At 41.1% G+C, this 18,970-nt stretch overlaps 2 protein-coding genes across 6 annotated transcripts in view; one reads left to right on the top strand and one right to left on the bottom strand.

Moving 5' to 3' along the window:
- ENOPH1 (enolase-phosphatase 1) overlaps positions 1-672 on the bottom strand; it is a 34,781-nt gene extending 34,109 nt beyond the window's left edge. The window contains exon 1 of one of the 2 annotated variants that reach the window (XM_024758875.1): positions 312-672. In XM_024758875.1, the coding sequence (XP_024614643.1) occupies positions 312-395 (84 nt within the window). In that variant the 5' untranslated portion in view covers positions 396-672. The remainder of the gene's footprint in view (positions 1-311) is intronic. The other variant, XM_024758877.1, reaches the window with a different exon arrangement.
- A 142-nt stretch (positions 673-814) lies between these two features.
- Positions 815-11,116, top strand: HNRNPDL (heterogeneous nuclear ribonucleoprotein D like). Of its 4 annotated transcripts, XR_003005069.1 has the most exons (9): positions 815-1,976; positions 2,773-2,941; positions 3,041-3,202; positions 3,693-3,824; positions 3,966-4,080; positions 4,606-4,776; positions 5,112-5,204; positions 5,577-5,681; positions 6,355-11,116. XR_003005069.1 is itself a non-coding variant. In XM_024758873.1 (8 exons), exons 1-7 carry the CDS (start codon positions 1,534-1,536, stop codon positions 5,180-5,182), a joined length of 1,263 nt encoding a protein of 420 aa, XP_024614641.1. In that variant the 5' UTR covers positions 815-1,533; the 3' UTR covers positions 5,183-5,204; positions 6,355-11,116. The 4 variants fall into 4 exon arrangements, 3 of the variants coding, with proteins under 3 accessions (XP_024614641.1, XP_024614642.1, XP_024614640.1); XM_024758873.1 differs by lacking the exon at positions 5,577-5,681; XM_024758874.1 differs by having other exon boundaries at positions 5,577-11,116.
- The last annotated feature ends 7,854 nt before the right edge of the window (positions 11,117-18,970 follow it).

The raw sequence follows: 18,970 nt of genomic DNA, 5'->3' as shown, positions 1-18,970 counted from the left end.
GCACACCTGCCCGGCGGGCGGCGCCCACAACGCTTCACCTTGCCGCGGCGTACCTGCCCTCCTCGTCTCTTCTTCACCACCACCTCCATCCCTTCCCACCTGCAAATAACCGAGGGCAGGGACGCGGGAAGGTGAAGACGGTGAGGAAAAGCATCCCCGCAATCCGCCGCAGACTACCTCCTCCCGTCCCAGAGCAGCTGCAAAGCCACACCGTTTCTCCCACGCCTCGTGTCTCTAGTGCAAGGTCTGCAATAGTTTAAAATTTTTGTTTTAAAGCACAAGTAACTTCCCCGCTCCCTTCCGCCCCTCACCTTCACGAAAGCAATCGGGGTTGTGGTACCTTCGATATCTAACAGGATCACAGTGACTTCGGCAGGCACCGAAAGCACAACCATTTCCCCACCGGCTGCTACTACGAGAATCGGCCTACTGGTAGGGAGAGCGGAGGGCCGTGCCGGCTGCGCCCAGCAAATTGCTGGGCTTCCGACAGCCCCGAAAAGAGTCCCGGAGCGCACAACTGCGCGCGGCCTGACGCACGAGGCGGAGAGGACACGTCGGCGCCCCTGAAAATAGAGAAACCCGCAGCACAGGAACCTTGAACTCGCAAGCTGCCCGGGCCTGGAGGCCTAGACCACGTGGGCAGGGAAATGGGGCGGTCCTCGCGAGGTTCCGATGGGGCGGGGAGAGGTAATGGCACCGACGTCGATTGGCCGCTAGAGGGCCTCTAACCCGATCAGTCAAAATGGGCCTCGCGTGGGCGGGAACAAAGAAGCGAACGCGGGAGCCCGGTGCGCGGGCGCGCGCTCTCCGCAGACTGGTTGAGCGAGCGGGAGAGGCCCGGGGCACGTGCAGACGGGAGCCCCGCGAGTGGCGCGCCGGGGATGTGAGTGCCCCTTGCCCTCTACTGCACCTAGCCCCCTCCCTGCCCACGGCCTCCGCTTTTGCATTTTTACAGTAATCCGACCGGGCCCGCGCCCCTCCCGTCAGCCCGCGAAAGAGGCCGTTTGGATCCCGGTCAGCCTGACTGCGTTGGCCCCGGTTCCGGCCGATCGGCTAGGGAGGCCCGCCGCGCCCCCTCGGCCCGCGCGCCTGTAGCGGTAGCGGAAGAGGCCCCCGCGCCGCGCCGCTGTCCGGAGGGGCCAACGCGTGCCCGCTTCCTGTTCGGCTGCTTCCAGCCAGCTCGAGGACAAAACACGCGTGCGCGCGGCGGACGGCAGGGCGCGCTCGCCGCCTCAGCCACCGGCGCTGGGCGCAGTCCGCCTTTTTCCGGAGCAGCGCGGCCCCGGTGCCAATCGATAGCAGCAGCTCCGCACTGGGGGACCGAGGGCGGAAAAAGGCGGGGTTGACGGCTCTTTGCTGGGAGTGGGCTGGACCGGACGCCAGAGACAAAGGCTCTCAAGGCAAGAGGGGCTGTGACGCTGCTCGGGATTTTTGACCCAGGACTTTTCGCCCCTTCGTTTTTCTCTTCTGACGCTCTTTTCCCAAGCCCGCGTCCCTTCACCTGCGACCTCGTTCCTCAGCGGAGGGGCCGCGATGGAGGTCCCGCCCCGGCTTTCCCATGTGCCGCCGCCATTGTTCCCCTCCGCTCCCGCTACTTTAGCCTCCCGCAGCCTCTCCCATTGGCGGCCGAGGGCGCCGCGGCAGCTCGCCCCACTCCTCCCTTCGCTCGCTCCCAGCTCCGCCCGGCAGGGGGCGCGCCGGGCCCAGCGCCACGTCACCGCCCAGCAGCCCTCCCGATTGGCGGGTGGGGCGGCTATAAAGGGAGGGCGCAGGCGGCGCCCGGATCTCTTCCGCCGCCATTTTAAATCCAGCTCCATACAACGTTCTGCCGCCGCTGCTGCCGCGACACGGATTGCACGCCAGCGCCTCCCGGCCGATAGCTCAGCCGCTATGGAAGACATGAACGAGTACAGCAACATAGAGGAATTTGCAGAGGGATCTAAGATCAACGCGAGCAAGAATCAGCAGGATGACGGGTACCGCACGCTTCTCCTCTTCCCCCCTCCCCCAGCGCTCCGCATGCACCCCTTCGTCCCTCGGGGGCCGCGTGCTGCCCCGGTTCTTTCCCCAAGTCGATTCCCCGCGTGCCCGCTGGGCCTCACTAGGTTGGAGGGAAGAGGAAAGTAGGAAACGGAGGTGGGGCGGTGACTCGAGAGGCCCGCGGGAGGTGGGGGAAGGGCAGAGGGGTTGGAGGCGGAGGGCGGCGGCGTCTGTGTCCCGAGTGCGCAGGCGCGCGTGGGGCCCGAGGGGGAGGGGCCGGCCGCGCTATGCCCCATGCTGCAGCTGCAGCCGCCTCTTCATTGTGTCTGTGTTACGGTTCCGCGCAGTTTTCAGGGGGAGGATTTAGGGAACTCCTCGTTTGGGAACCTGTAGGCGACTGGTACCCAGATTCCCAGTACGTGTGATAATGAGTTCTTTTAGGTGGAACGTTGGTTTGATAGTTGAGGAAGACGGTGAGCCTAAGTTGTGTGGGATCAGTATAGAAAGTTGGATTTTCTAGTCGGGAACAATCTTTACCATGTATTGTTGGCCTCGTTTAAACTTGGCATTGTGCAGTGAGGAGAGCAAGGTGTCCACCGTTTTGAATAAGTGAGGAACTTGGGGATCTTTGTGGTCTTTTGTTCGTGTGTGTCTGTAAACGGGTTAAATTATTTGTACATCAGGATGTATTTCCCCATGCTTATTTTATACTTTTATTTCGTAAACGTAATTTCAGTATTTAAGTAATCGTTGTAGTTGCTGCTAACCTTAAAAAACAACTTTTATTTCTAGTAAAATGTTTATTGGAGGCTTGAGCTGGGATACAAGCAAGAAAGATCTGACTGAATATTTGTCTCGATTTGGGGAAGTTGTAGACTGCACAATTAAAACAGATCCAGTCACTGGAAGATCAAGAGGATTTGGATTTGTGCTTTTCAAAGATGCTGCTAGTGTTGATAAGGTAGGAACATGTTTCGCATTGTGGTGCTTTTGTGTGTTTCTTGCAAATTGTTCAGAGGGTTGCTTGTATGTTGTCAGATTAAATAAATCTGTCTTCTAGGTTTTGGAAATGAAAGAACACAAGCTGGATGGCAAATTGATAGACCCTAAAAGAGCCAAAGCTTTAAAAGGGAAGGAACCCCCTAAAAAGGTTTTTGTGGGTGGATTGAGCCCAGATACTTCAGAAGAACAAATTAAAGAATATTTCGGAGCCTTTGGAGAGGTGCGCTCTGCTTTTACGTTTACGTGTATTTTCATTTGATAACGTTTATATAATGTTTATTCCTGATCCAGTTCTTACAGAGCAAACTCAATGTTGGATGAGGGTGGGATTAAATTATTGTTCAAGTCCCTTCCAGTCACCGTACCTTAATCAGTGCTTTCTGTGTTATAATGGAAACTAGTGTCTAATGGAAACTAATTCAGCAAAAAGACGGATGCTTTGGTGTGGTTAGGGTTTGGATTTACTAACTAGTGGCATCTGTGGAGTAAGAAATGGTATTAAATAAGGTTTTACTCTCCCTTCTCAATGCTCCATAGATGAAACAGATCACTCTAGTTTGATGTGGATAATAAAGCGGTGGTTTATACAGAAGTTATTTCGTTAGAATGACATGTTATGTTGAAGCTTGAAAAGGACTTGTGGCATTCTAAAACATCTTAGTAGCTTTTTACCATTAGTGGGTGACCTTGAGTGTGTATCTTGATTTCAGATTGAAAATATTGAACTTCCCATGGATACAAAAACAAATGAAAGAAGAGGATTTTGTTTTATTACATATACAGACGAAGAGCCAGTAAAGAAATTGTTAGAAAGCAGATATCATCAAATTGGTTCTGGGAAGGTAAAGCCATTTTGATTATAGTAAATGAACAATATCCTTTTCTTAAAGTGAAATTTCTCAATCTGTTTTGAGAAGAAAAACAATGGCTTGACATTAGAATATGGGTAATAATTCTGTTTGCTTTTTAAATTTTGTTTTTAGTGTGAAATCAAAGTTGCACAACCCAAAGAGGTATATAGGCAGCAACAGCAACAACAAAAAGGAGGAAGAGGTGCTGCAGCTGGTGGACGAGGTGGTACTAGGGGTCGTGGCCGAGGTGAGACTTAATTCCTGGGCAATGACTCAATGCTGTAAGCTATAAACTGCGGAATATGAATAAGCCCATAGGAAAGTGAAGCCAAATTTAAACTGTTACAACATGGAAACTGCTCAGCTTAGTGGGTGGGCTTTTGTATTTACTGGTTTCACCTCCTCAAACAGTGGCTACTCTGGCAGTGTAGTTACTGATGGGAAAATAACACCATTAAACGTAATTAAGATTACATGGAACACTTTGGCCTGATAGGTTTTCTAGGGCAGGAGTCCTTGTTTTAAAGATAAACACTCTGTCTTCTCCTTTGTCCTGATTTTTCATTGAATTTCGGAAGCCTGATACTGGCACAATTGGACTTTCTGCCCCCTTTTTTATGCCAACTGTAATAATACTTTCTTGGTCAGTTAGCAATATAGGTATCCATTCTGCCTTTTTAAGATTTGCAGAGTGAGGGACAGGAACGCATCATTTTATGTTAGGATTGGGGGTCAGAAGTTGTTTCCTAACAATCATTGTGCATTGTTTCAGGTCAGGGCCAAAACTGGAACCAAGGATTTAATAACTATTATGATCAAGGATATGGAAATTACAATAGTGCCTATGGTGGTGATCAAAACTATAGTGGCTATGGCGGCTATGATTATACTGGGTATAACTATGGGAACTATGGATATGGACAGGGATATACAGACTACAGTGGTAAGAATATTTAACTTAATTTCGTAAACCAATGGTACTAAAATTCAGTGTTTAAAGTACAATCCCATTCTGAGACTGTGTGTGTGGGTGTTTTCTATTTCTTGAAGTGTTTGGAGTTAAATTTTTGAGACATTTAATAGTCATAGGAGCTTATACTGATAGACTTCAGTCATTACAAACATTCTAGAATGTGATATGTGACTAGTTTATAATGACTTAAAATATCTGGTTATTTTAATTGCCATGGAGGATTTTGCATATTTAATAGTTTTTTAAATATACAGTGAAACTATTTCATTAAAAGCTAAGCATAATTTTTTGTTTTTTCAAAATAGGCCAACAGAGCACTTATGGCAAGGCATCTCGAGGGGGTGGCAATCACCAAAATAATTACCAGCCATACTAAAAGGGGACGTTGGAGAAAACAGGTGTGTATAAGAGTTCAAGACACCAGTGGAAATTCTAATTTAATTTAAAGATCAATAGACAAATGAAAAATAAGTGAAAACAAAATATCATGTAGCCTGTTTTTACTAAATTGTTAATTTTTTACTTGCTTTATGAACCTGTTTTGCCTAAAGTGTCTATAGATCTTTAACTTTAAAGTTTTATCTCACTTTCTTTAGTATTACAGAAAAACTTAAGAGTTTTTCTGTTTGCTTTGTGTACCAGGTGGTCTAGAGGAATAATTAAACTTTTTTAGAACTATTAACAGGTAAAGTACTGAAATGGGTACAACTTAAGGAAAACAGGAATGTTGTCTTCTAACTCTGACATTATACCTTGTTTGTACCCGCCAGCGGGAACTTCATTGCAGGCCGTGTGTCACCCTGACCACGTCTATCTCTGGGGGTCGCACGTTGCGGGCAGAGCGCAAGGCATACACCAGAAAACGCTGTCCTGTGGTATGGTCTCTTCCAACTTCATGTACCAGCGTAAAGATTAAAGTGGAAAACTTCAGACTTTGGCTTCTTTTTTAATCTTTTTGAAGATTAAGTGTCTAAACTTAACTTAAATGGTTTTTTACAGGAGTTAAAGTACATAAATGCCTTTTTACAGCTTAATCATTTTGGTCTTCTGTTTAGTGTTGTATTTCAATTGTGGAGCCTCATTTTAAGTGTTCATTTAAGATTTAATGCTTGCTTTTTCTTTTTATAGCTAATAGTGAAATCTACAAACCAAAACAAGAACTTTAAAATCTGGGATATAAATTAAAGATCATATGCACACAGAAATTTGTTTTCTTGCAATACAAGCCTATTAGAAATTCATGTTTGTAATAGCATTGTATGTGGCTTACTAGAGATGTTTCTAGTAGACCTTGAACCTAGCACAGTTCAACCTGTGAATATGGGAAGACTGCATTCCCAGATTTTCTAAGTAAATTTTACTTTAATATCATTTGGGAACTTCAGGGTGAATTTATTAATTACCCGAACTGCGTTTTGCCAATGAATTTGCATGTGATCTTTAATTATTGAAGAATAAAGTGAGAACTTAAAACAATTCATGAAAGTGGACCTTTGAAAGCTTGTCAGAGTTGCACAAATCTAATTGCCATTTTGTTTTTGTTTTTAGGAAGAGATTGCTAAAGTAACCCATCTTGCAGGACGACATTGAAGATTGGTCTTCTGTTGATCTAAGATGATTATTTTGTAAAAGACTTTCTAGTGTACAAGACACAACTGTGTCCAACTGTATATAGCCGCCAATTAGTTTTTGTTTTTACTTTGTCTTTTGCTATCTGTGTTATGACTCGACGTGGATTTGTGTTTATACAAATTTTATTTGTATGATTTCATGTTAAACCTCAAATAAATGCTTCCTTATGTGATTGTTTTTCTGCGTCAGGTACTAAATAGCCCTGTAAAAGTGTAATTTTAAATAAGCAATAATTAAGGCACAGTTTATTTTGTAGGGAGTGTTGATCCATAGGGAGAAACTGTGGTCCTTTACAAATAGCCAGCTACAGTGTCTACTCTGTTCTCTTTTTGTTAGATGTATTCTATGTTCTAAGGCTTCATTTCCCTGTTTAACTGAGGCTTCCACATACCTTTAAGTAATGTTGTTTTCTCTTTGTATATCTGGAGACTTTGTCATGAAAGTGTCTGTGGCGTAGTTACAGTGTTGTGATGAGTGGAAGCGTTCTAGTAGACCATAAGTCTTCTGGTTATATTTTGAAAAGTAACTTTTTAATGGCACAAAGCATGCTGGTAGCTCCTTTTATGAATAGAAAATATTTTGCTTTGCTCTTGTCTCTGGAAAGGCATTTGTTACGACTTGCTGTATTCAGTGGTCTGCTAGAAAGAGCTTTGGCTAATCATAATACCATAACTTTGTTTTCTTGATTAAACTGTCTAAATATACCCAGGGGAAAAAACACTTGAACTATGTTATAGGAGCCACAGTTTAAGAATGTCAGATGTAGTTACATTTAACACAAGGATTTTGGCAAATAGGTATGAAGTTACTAAAATTTGAACAAAAGTTAGATTAAAATATATGACGTAGTGGATGAATAACTAAATTAATTGTATACTATTCTGTTGGTATTATGTCACAGCAAGCACCAAACTGAACAAAATGTTTTCTGTTGGGGCATTTTTAGGAAGCTGTATTGGGTGTTAACTGTTACGTGGTGTGAGTTCTTAGAAAAAATCATGGTAGTAAGTTTCATCATTTTTAGCGCAGTTAGTGCATGAGCCGAATAGTTAAGCATATCCATATTCAAACGTAAAAGGAATAGTGGGGAAAGGTATCCCTTAAATCTTATGTAAATGCAAATCTAAGTGTGACCAAGTCATGTCATTACAACAGATCTTCTGGTGCATTAAAAAAAAGTTTTAGCTGTAGATTTTGGAGGATGTCCTGGGTAAACTCAAGTTTTGAATTTTACATTCAGTGTAGTTATTGAATTTAAGGTTTTTGTTTTTGTTTCTGTGGTTCCATGTTAGCCATTAGGATTGGCATACATGTTCATATGTGGAATAGTTGACCTCACCTTCAACCAAGTGTAAATTTTTTTATGCTAATGAACCTGCCTTGTTTTATTTGGTGCCTGCAACTTTGTTCTGATGATGTTTGTACTTGCTGGGCTATCAAGTTACAATGCTTTTGGCTTTTTGCTCCTGTTTTCGCTATTTGACCTTACACCTAGGCCAAGTACCAATGTTGGCTGTTGCAAGGGATTGTCTGATTCGTTCAACATGCAACCTTAGGGAACAGAAAGGAGATTTTCATTTTAAGTTATGTTGTCAAAGTCAGTAGGTGCAGTGTCTTTAGGGCAGTGAATCCTGTAAGTTCAAATTTATGATTAGGTGACAAGTTGACATTGAGATTGTCCTTTCCCTGATCAAAAATGAATAAAAGCTTTTTAAACAAAATCCAAACTCTTCAGTCAAGTCTTGATATATATGACTTCGAAGAAATACATCTAGAGATTATTGAGGTCTTTTAGAAAAACTGAAGTACCTATGACAAACATAATTAACCTGTATATTTTTAAATGTGCTTCCTGAGTTGTTTTGAGCAAGTTCTATGTGTTGCTACTTACCCTGAAAGAAACCTAATTAGCAGTTTTGTTGATTAACACGTTAGTATTCTGTAGTCCGATGGCTACATTTACAAGATTAGGGATTAAGAGTTAAACTGTCTTTGGGATACTAACATGGATGAGCAGAGCATTTATTTCATTCTCTTCCATGCATCTTTTTCATAATGGTGACAGTAACTGGACCCTTTGCTAATCTTATAAATTTCAATACAAAGAAACCTGAGAAATTAATTGCTATAGGTTGCAAGTATCTAATAGGATGTCCACCACAGGATACTATGTTTCACTGATGAAAAAGGTGATTCAAGGACACTGCAATTATAATTGCACTTTTAAATGTAATTTTATATAAACTGCAGTTTTTAGTTACAGGTGTGTGTGTGTGTGTGCGCGCGCGTGCGCATTTCTGCCATTTGAATTGCTCCTAGTGTTAAGCGAAGTCAGAAAATGTCATTCTGTAAAAATCTCTCTCAAACTGCAACTTAATAGAATTGCCATCTACTGTGGTCTCAACTTTCTGAGCAAAAGCAATACAACTTTGTTTTCATGTAAAGTCATTCAAAAGTGTATTGCCATAAAAATGTGGGCTGTTCCTTTAGGATTGGTTGAGGTTTTATATTTTTCTTTGTCTTGAAATAGATGTGGGATTTCAGTGAGTTTTGGTTGAATAGAAAAAAGTGGAAACTTTGACTTAACCACTGTTTTATAAACTGTAGGAAAGAATACAGTGGTATTCTATGGATTAGAGGGTAATGCTGAACATCCTAAAGATTGTTGCTTTAAGTGGCAGTTTAATTCCTGACCTTATTCTTTGGTCTACTCATTCCAAGAGGAGTACCCCCATTTGAGGAGGTGTATCATGATCTCAGTGTGATTGGGAAAGGGATATTCAACAGTCTCTGATTTGTTACTTAAAATCTAAAAATTTCAAGTAACAATGCTTAAGAGTTTGGTTTACCAAAGACTAGCATGTGTTATAAATATGTGAGAAGCACTACTGCAGACAGGTTTTCACATACTGTTCCAATGCTTATCACCTTTTGAGAATCTGACTAAAATGAGTTTTCTTAAGACAAAAAAAATCATGGCTATATATAAATGTCTCAAGGAAATGATAAACTACTTTGAAAGCTATCTAGTTTTAAAAGACTCAAAGTTGGCTCTTATGGGGACAGATTGACTAGAATTCATTCATTTAGGCCACACCATGCAGTTTGCAGGATCTTAGTTCCCCCACCAAGAATCTAACGAGGCCCGCCCCACAGCAGTAAGAAGCACCAAGTCTTAACCACTGGACTGTCAGGGAATTTCCAAAATTTATTGAATTTGCTATCTTTGATGCGGTTACCCAAAGGAAGTTTCTTCAAATGTTCTCAGAAGTTTGTGTGCTGGCTGGTGAACAAATACAGGGTGATTGTTTTATTGATGAGACAGGAAGGGCCAACCCCATAAAAGGACTTATGGAAAACCATAATTAATCCCCTGATTTTTCAAATTGAGGAAGTTGGCTAATTGAAAGTAACTCATTACATTTTGGAGTCTATCAAGCATCTCTGAGAACTAGATTCAGTGTTTGCCACTTCTGGGAGGGATCTCTAAGCATTAAGATTGGTCAGCAGTCTTAATTTGTGAGTGCTGAAGTCTTTTGTAGGAAAGTAGCATTTGATTATAATTCATTCATTCTTGGGACTTCCCTGGTGGTACAGTGGTTAAGACCGAGTTCCCAATGCAGGGGGCCCGGGTTCAGTCCCTGGTCAGGGAACTGGATCCCACATGCCTGCCGCAACTGAGTGCGCCTGCCACAGCTAAGACCCAGTGCAACCAAATAAGTATTTAAAAAAAAAAAAAAACAATTGATTCATTCTTGTTTCTCTGATGAAACTGGAGCCTAGATAATCTGAAGCAACTACTCATTCTCATGAGAGAGCTTTTCTATGGTATTTATTTTATTTATTTGGCTGTGCCGGATCTTAGTTGCAGCATGTGGGATTTTCGTTGCAGCATACAGGTTTCTTTGTTTTAGTTGCGGCTTGCAGGATCTTTTAGTTGCGGCATGTGAGATCTAGTTCCCTGACCAGGGATGGAACCCGGGCCACCTGCATTGGGAGCGTGGAGTCTCAGCCACTGGACCACCAGGGAAGTCCCTGTCCTATGGAATTGAGTGATTACTTTGGTTACCCTTGAACCATGAGACGTATGGGACATAAAAGTTCTTTAAAAAAAAAAAAAAAGTTCTTTAGATCACCATACAGGCAGAAGGGTGAAGGGAGGGTGTGACAGTGAGGACTAAAATATTTTAGGGTACTTCCAGTATTTTTCATTACCAAGAAACACTTTAGGTATTTTCTCCCCATAAACTATGTTTTGAATGGCTGTACATGTCACATATATTGCTCATTATGTAGTGACATTTCTATTAATCAAAGGCATATAGCTGTCAATCAACATCTACAGTGATAATCAGCGTTGTACCATCAACTTAATAATGCCAGTTAAAATCTAAGAAACAATATTTTCATTAGCTTGTACAGATTTTTTTTAATGTGTGATTTCTATCAGACTTAAAATACAGGAAAAAAGTCCAAGAATTTTTATTACTTCTTCCTAGGAGTTTAGAACTATACCTAGCACATCATTTGGAGATAAGGAAAAACAAAAGGCATTTTTGAGTGTGTGTTACTTTCATAATCTGGAAAAATGATTTTTAAAATATTTTTATGGATATAATTATAATTTTTTAATTATGCATTTGAATGACTTCAGAAATAAAGAGACCCCCAAATTACACCTTTGATCTCATTTAAAATATGTCTATTTTTTCATGTATTTATTCTTTAGTTACAATCCATGTAAAAATAGGACTTGGAGCCTGTCATAACTAAGAATATCTCCACTTTGACCTATCGTCACCACTCGCCCAGCTTGTGGGATCTTAATTCCCCAACCACCAGGGATTGAACCAGGGCCCTCTGCAGTGAAAGCGAGGAGTCCTAACTACTGGACCACCAGGAAGTTCTCTTCCCTTTTTCATTTAATTAAAGTTATTTTAATTGCTATTAACATGATGCTTTAGAACACCAAGATATAGACGTGGCAAAAGGGTTTTTATTTTCCCTTGATTCTCCATCCAAGACAATAACAAATTCAGACATAACATTCCATTACCAATTCACTGATTGTGGAGTTTGGTTTTTTTGTTTATGTTTGTTTTTCCCACATATCCCAGACCCCAGGAGAGAAGGGTCTTGGTGTTGGTGGCAGGTACAGGGATTTTTCACCAACCCATAGCCAAGATTCATGGTACTACCATTGTAGGGTTTTGGTTTTGTATTTTCTTTAACCTGAATCTTTTAAAATTCTACTGGTGTTAAATATTTGCCACTTGGTGAAATAAAATCATTCTTCTCTTCATTAAAGACCAAGGAGCAAATTTCTCTCTCTGCCTTTAATAGAAAAAATCAAGCAGACACTCTTAACCAGGAAATATACAGGCATTAACTACTGTTCTCTTGACAGTTCTCCTGGGAAAGGTATGCAGACTCTTAGTATAACTTGATTAAGAAAACGATCACAGTTTATTAACTGCATTTATTGCATAAGAAAGGAAAAAAAGCATTACATGAAGATGTCAAAGGTTTTCAGAATTACTCGATAAATCACTGCTAAGATCATGCCCTGTTTTTTAAGTTTGTATTACATATTTACATTTCCATGCATTAGTGCAGTCCTACATATAGTGTAAGAGTATTCAGGTGTACATATATACCTAATAAGATAAAAGGCATACAGGCATACTTTAAAAATATTGCAGGTAAAGTTCCAGACCATCGCAAATATGCAGTAAGGTGAGTCACACAAATTGTTTTTGTTTCCCGGTACATATAGGTTATGCTTACACTATACTGTAGGCTATTAAGTGTGCAATAGTGTTATGTCTAAAAAAACAATGTATACACCTTAATTTGAAAATACTTTATTGCTAAATAATGCTAACCATCATCTGAGCCTTTAGTGAGTCATAATCTTTTTGCCAGTGGGGGTCTTACCCGGATGTTGATGCTGCTGACTGATCAGGGTGGTGGTTGCTGAAGGTGGGTGGCTGAGGCAGTCTCTTGAATAAGACAGCAAGGTCTGTCTTTCATGAAGGATTTCTCTGTAGCATGCAAGGCTGTTTGATGGCACTTTACCCTGCTCAGTAGAACTTCTTTCAGAATTGGAGTCAACCCTCTCAAACTCGGCAACTGCTTTACCAACTACGTTTATGTAATATTCTAAATTCTTGACACAACTAGGGCAACTCCCAGGCTCTGGTGGGGGACGTCGGACAACCAGGTAGGACGTGGCAGGGAAGGAGGGGGGAGAGAAAGTGGAGGGAGCAGGGGACTGGCACCCGTGAGGGGTGGCTGGGGAAGGGGAGGGGTTCCATGACCAGAGGGGGAGCCCACCCATGGTGCAGGGATCAGTGGGGACAGAGAGAGACCTCTGGGGGATTGGAGGATCAGAGGGGAACGCAGCTAGCATCTCCCCTGACTGCTCGGGTCTGGCAAGCCTGCTGGGGTCCCAGGCCTCTACCTCCGCTCTCCGGGGCCCCCACTGTCTAGGCTGAGCCTAAGCCACGACCCCAACCCCACAAGGCCTTTTCTGGCCATGAGGGTCCTGAGCCTAGGCCCCACCCCCAAGGCTTCTTCTGAACTTTTTTTTTCTGTAGTGGTTCTGTTTTGCCTTGTCATTTCATTCGTATTTTTATCTAATATATTTTTTATTTTTCTAGTTTTATTTTTTATTCTTTGTTATTCTGCTCCCTTTTTCTTTTTTTTTTTTTTTTTTCCACACCGCATGGCTTTCAGGACGTTGGTTCCCAGGCTGGGGGTCCAGCCTGAGCTCCTGTGGTGGGAGCACTGAGTCCAAACCACTGGACTAACAGAACCTCAGACCCCAGGGAATATCAAATGGAGTGAGGTCTCCCAAGGTCCTCATCTCAGCACCAAGACCCAGCTGTACGCAAGTGCCTGTAAACTCCAGTACTGGATGCCTCAGGCCAAACAGCCAGTAAGACAGGAACACAGCCCCACCCATCAAAACAAATGAGATGACAAAAAATACGTTACAGACGGAAGAGCAAGGTAAAAACCTGCAAGACCAAATAAATGAGGAGGAAATAGGAAACCTACCTAAAAAAGAATTCAGAGTAATGATAGTAAAGATGATCCAAAATCTCGGAAATAGAATGGAGGCAAGGATTGAGAAAATACAAGAAATGTTTAACAAAGACCTAGAAGAACTAAAGAACAAACAAACAGTGGTGAACAAAACAATAACTGAAATGAAGAATACACTAGAAGGAATCAATAGCAGAATAACTGAGGCAGAAGAACAGGTAAGTGAGCTGGAAGACAGAATGGTGGGAATAACTGCTGAGGAGCCGAATAAAGAAGACAGAATGAAAAGAACTGACAGGACAGGCTCTGAGATTTCTGGGACAACATTAAACACACCAACATTCGAAATATAGGCGTCCCAGAAGAAGAAGACAAAGAGAAAAGGTCTGAGAAAATAGTTGAAGGGATTATAGTTGAGAACTTCCCTAACATGGGAAAGAAAATAGCCACCCAAGTCCAGGAAGCGCAGAGAGTCCCAGGCAGGATAAACCCAAGGAGAAACACACCAAGACACACGTTAATCAAACTAACAAAAATTAAATTCAAAGAAAAAATGTTAAAAGCAGCAAGCGAAAAGCAACAAATAACATACAAAAGAATCCCCATAAGGTTAACAGCTGATTTTTCAGCAGAAACTCTGCAGGCCAGAAGGGAATGGCATGGTATATTTAAAGTGATGAAAGGGAAAAACCTACAACCAAGATTACTGTACCCAGCAAGGATCTCATTCAGATTCAATGGAGAAATCAAAAGCTTTACTGACAGGCAAAAGCTAAGAATTCAGCTCCACCAAACCAGCTTTACAGCAAATGCTAAAGGAACTTCTCTAGGCGGGAAACACAAGAGAGGAAAAAGACCCACAAAAACAAACCCAAAACAATTGAGAAAATGGTAATAGGAACATACATATTGATAATTACCTTGAATGTAAATAGATTAAATGCTCCAACCAAAAGACTGGATAAATGGATACAAAAGCAAGACCCGTATATGTGCTGTCTACAAGAGACCCATTTCAGACCTAGGGACATATACAGACTGAAAGTGAGTGGATGGGAAAAGATATACCATGCAAATGGAAATCAAAAGAAAGCTGGAGTAGCAATACTCATATCAGATAAAATAAACTTTAAAATAAAGACTGTTGGGCTTCCCTGGTGGCGCAGCAGTTGAGAGTTCGCCTGCCAATGCAGGGGACATGCCCCGGTCCAGGAAGATCCCACATGCCGTGGAGCAGCTGGGCCCATGAGCCATGGCCACTGAGCCTGCATGTCCAGAGCCTGTGCTCCGCAACGGGAGAGGTCACAACAGTGAGAGGCCCGTGTACTGCAAAAAAAAAATTAATTAAAAAAATAAAAAAAATAAAAATACTGTTATAAGAGATAAGGAAGGACACTACATAATGATCAAGGGATCAATCCAAGAAGAAGATACAATTATAAATATTTATGCACCCAACATAGGAGCACCTCAATACATTAAGCAAATGCTAACAGCCATAAAAGGGGAAATCGACAGTAACATAATAATAGTAGGGGGACTTTAACACCCCACTTACACCAATGGACAGACCATCCAGACATAAAATAAAGAAACACAAGCTCTAAATGACACAATAAACCAGATAGATTTAATTGATATTCATAAGACGTTCTGCCCAAAAGCAGCAGAATACATTTTCTTCTCAAGTGCAGACAGAACATTCTCCAGGATAAATCACATCTTGGGTCACAAATCAAGCCTTGGAAAATTTAAGAAAATTGAAATTGTATCCAGCATATTTTCCAACCACAATGCTATGAGATTAGGAATCAATTACAGGAAAAATACAAAAACACATGGAGAAAAAAAAAAAAAAAAAAACACATGGAGGCTAAACAATATGCTACTAAATAACCAAGAGATCACTGAAGAAATCAAAGAGGAAATTTAAAAAATACATAGGAACAAATAACAACGAAAACATGACAACCCAAAACCTAATGGGATGTAGCAAAAGCAGTTCTAAGAGGGAAGTTTATAGCAATTCTATCTCCCCTCAAGAAACAAGAAAAATCTCAAATGAACAATTTAACCTTACACCTAAAGCAACTAGAGAAAGAAGAACAAAAAACAAAAAAGTTAGTAGAAGGAAAGAAATCATAAAGAGGAGAGCAGAAATAAATGAAATAGAAATGAAGAAAACAATAGCAAAGATCAATAAAACTAAAAGTTGGTTCTTTGAGAAGATAAACAAAATTGATAAACCTTTAGCCAGACTCATCAAGAAAAAAAGGGAGAGGATTCAAATCAAAATTATAAATGAAAAAGGAGAAATTACAATTGACATTGCAGCAATATAAAGGATCATAAGAGAATACTACAAGCAATTATATGCCAATAAAATAGACAACCTGGAAGAAATGGACAGATTCTTAGAAAGATACAACTTTCCAAGACTGAATGAGGAAGAATTAGAAAATATAAACAGACCAATCACAAGTAATATGAAAAGATGCTCAACATCACTAATTACTAGAGAAATGCAAATCAAGACTACACTGAAGTATCACCTCACACCAGTCAGAATGTCCATCAACAAAAAAATCTACAAACAATAAATGCTGGAGAGGGTATGGAGAAAAGGGAACCCTCTTGCACTGTTGGTGAGAATGTGAATTGATACAGCCACTATGGAGAACAGTATGGAGGTTCCTTCAAAAACTAAAAATAGAACTACCATATGACCCAGAAGTCCCACTACTGGGTATATACCCTGAGAAAACCATAATTCAAAAAGACACATGTACCCCAGTGTTCACTGCAGCACTATTTACAATAGCCAGGACATGGAAACAACCTAAATGTCCATCTACAGATGAATGGATAAAGAAGATGTGGTATATATATTCAACGGAATATTGCTCAGCCATAAAAAGGAACAAAATTGGGTCATTTGTAGAGATGTGGATGGACCTAGAGTCTGTCATACAGAATGAAGTAATTCAGAAAGAGAAAAACAAATACCGTATATTAATGCATATATGTGGAATCTAGAAAAATGGTACAGATGAACCTATTTGCAGGGCAGGAATAGAGACACAGACCTAGAGAAAAGACATGTGGATACAGTGGGGGAAGGGAAGGGTGGAACTAACTGGAAGATTAGGATTAACATTTATACACTGTCATGTTAAAATAGCTAGCTAGTGGGAACCTGCTGTATAGCACAGGGAGCTCAGCTCAGTGCTCTATGATGACTTAGATGGATGGGATGGGGGTGGGGGTGGGAGGGAGGTCCAAGAGGGAGGGGATGTATGTATACATATAGCTGATTCACTTCATTGTACAGCAGAAACTAATACAACATTGTAAAGCAACTATACTCCAACTAAAAATAGTAATAAAATTTTAAAAATAAATTCTTTGTTGTCATTTTGGCAATCTTCATAGAATCTTCAACAGGAGTAGGTTCCATCTCAAGAAACCACTTTGCTAATCCATAAGAAGCAATTCCTCATCCGTTAAAGTTTTATCATGAGATTGCAGCAATTCAGACACATAGAAACAAATAACAGACTTCACTTCTAATTCTAAATCTCTTGCCATTTCCACCACATCTCCCAACTGAAGTCTTGAACCCCTCAGAGTCATCCATGAGAGTTGGAATCAACTTCTTCCAAACTGGTATTTGATATTTTGACCTCTTCTCACAAATCACAAACGTTCCTAATGGCATCTAGAATGGTGAATCCTTTCCAGAATGTTTTCAATCGACTTTTCCCAGATCCATCAAGGAATCACAATGTATGGCAGCTATAGCCTTACGAAATGTATTTCTTTGATAAGACTTGACAGTCAAAATTATTCCTTGATCCATGGGCTGCAGAATGGGCATTGTGTTAGCAGGCATGAAAATAAAAGAAAACTCATTGTGTATCTCCATCAGAGCTCTTGGGTGGCCAGGCGCATTTTCAATGAGCAGTAATATTTTGAAAGGAATCTTTTTTTCTGAGGAGTGGTTCTCAAAGTGGGCTTAAAATATTCGGCAAACCATGTTGTAAACAGATGTGTTGTCATCCAGGCTTTGTGCCACTTATAGAGCACAAGTGGAGTAGATTTAGCATAATTTTTAAGGGCCCTAGAATTTTTGGAATGGTAAATGAGCATTGGCTTCAACCTCAAGTCACCAGCTGCATTAGCCCCTAACAAGAGAGTCAGCCTGTCCTTTGTAGCTTTGAACCCAGGCATTAACTTCTCTCTAGTTATGAAAGCCTACATGGCATCTTCCAATAGAAGGCTGTTTCATCCACACTGAAAATCTGTTGTTTACTGTAGCCACCTTCATTAATTACCTTAGCTATATCTTCTGGATAACTTGCTGCAGCTTCTACATCAGCACTTGCTGCTTCACCTTGCACTTTTATGTTTTGGAGAGGGCTTCTTTTCTTAAACCTCAGGAACCAGCCTCTGCTAGCTTCAAACTTTTCTGCTGTGGCTTCCTCACCTCCCTCAGCCTTCATAGAATTGAAGGAAATTAGGGCCTTGCTCTGGATTAGGCTTTGGCTTGAGAGAATGTTGTGGCTGGTTTGATCTTCTATCCAGACCACTAAAACTTTCTCCATATCAGCAATAAGGCAGTTTCACTTTATCATTCATATGTTCACTGGAGGAGCACTTTTAATTTCCTACAAGAACTTTTCTGTTGCATTCACAACTTGGCTAACTATCTGGTGAAAGAGGCCCAGATTTCAGCCTATCTCAGCTTTGGACATGCCTTCCTCACTAAGCTTAATCATTTTTAGCTTTTGATTTAAAGTGAGACATATGTGACTCTTTCACCTGAAAACTGAGAGACAATTGTAGAGTTATTAATTAGCCTAATTTCCATATTGTTGTGTCTCAAGGAGTAGAAAGGCCTGAGGAGAGGGAGAGAGACAGGGGAGCAGTCAGAACACACACATTTATTGATTAAGTTTGCCTTCTTAAATGGGCATGGTTCACGGTGCCCCAAAACAATTACAGTAGTAAATCAAAGATCACTGATTACAGATCACCATAACAAATATAATAATAACTTAAACATTTGATATATTTTGAGAATTACCAAAATGTGTTGCAGAGACATTAAGTGAGCAAATGCTATTGGAAAAATGGTGCCAATAGACTTGCTCAATGCAGGGTTGCCACAGACTTTCAATTTGTAAGAAAAGTAACATCTTGGAAGCACAGTAAAGTGAAGTGCAATAAAATGAGGTATTCCTGTATAATTTTTCAAAAAATATTTACTTGCCTCTGCATTCAGCAACTACGGCCTAAATAATTCAAACCAATCCTTCTGAAGAAAATTAAGCAGGATGAAATATTTTTTTAAGTCTTCTTAAAAGAACTGAAAGAGTTTAAAAGATAATGAGAAATTTACCTGGCTAAAATCTAAGAGAAGGTCAAAACCTGGAGAAGCAAACCTAGCTGGGTTTAATGGCCTTACTGGACAAAGGGCACA

The sequence above is a fragment of the Neophocaena asiaeorientalis genome, unplaced genomic scaffold (genome assembly GCF_003031525.2).
Source record: "Neophocaena asiaeorientalis asiaeorientalis breed wild unplaced genomic scaffold, Neophocaena_asiaeorientalis_V1.1 scaffold784, whole genome shotgun sequence".
In the NCBI taxonomy this organism is placed as follows: Eukaryota; Metazoa; Chordata; class Mammalia; order Artiodactyla; family Phocoenidae; genus Neophocaena; species Neophocaena asiaeorientalis.
This window is presented reverse-complemented; position numbering and strand designations above follow the sequence as displayed.

What these genes read in the sequence shown, in the direction of transcription:
- HNRNPDL (XM_024758873.1), top strand. Translation starts at nt 1,534, where the DNA reads ATGGAGGTCCCGCCCCGGCTTTCCCATGTGCCGCCGCCATTGTTCCCC. An exon ending in AAGAATCAGCAGGATGACGG is followed by an intron (nt 1,977 to 2,772) that starts GTACCGCACGCT and finishes TTTTATTTCTAG; the next exon opens with TAAAATGTTTATTGGAGGCT. An exon ending in TACTAGGGGTCGTGGCCGAG is followed by an intron (nt 4,081 to 4,605) that starts GTGAGACTTAAT and finishes GCATTGTTTCAG; the next exon opens with GTCAGGGCCAAAACTGGAAC.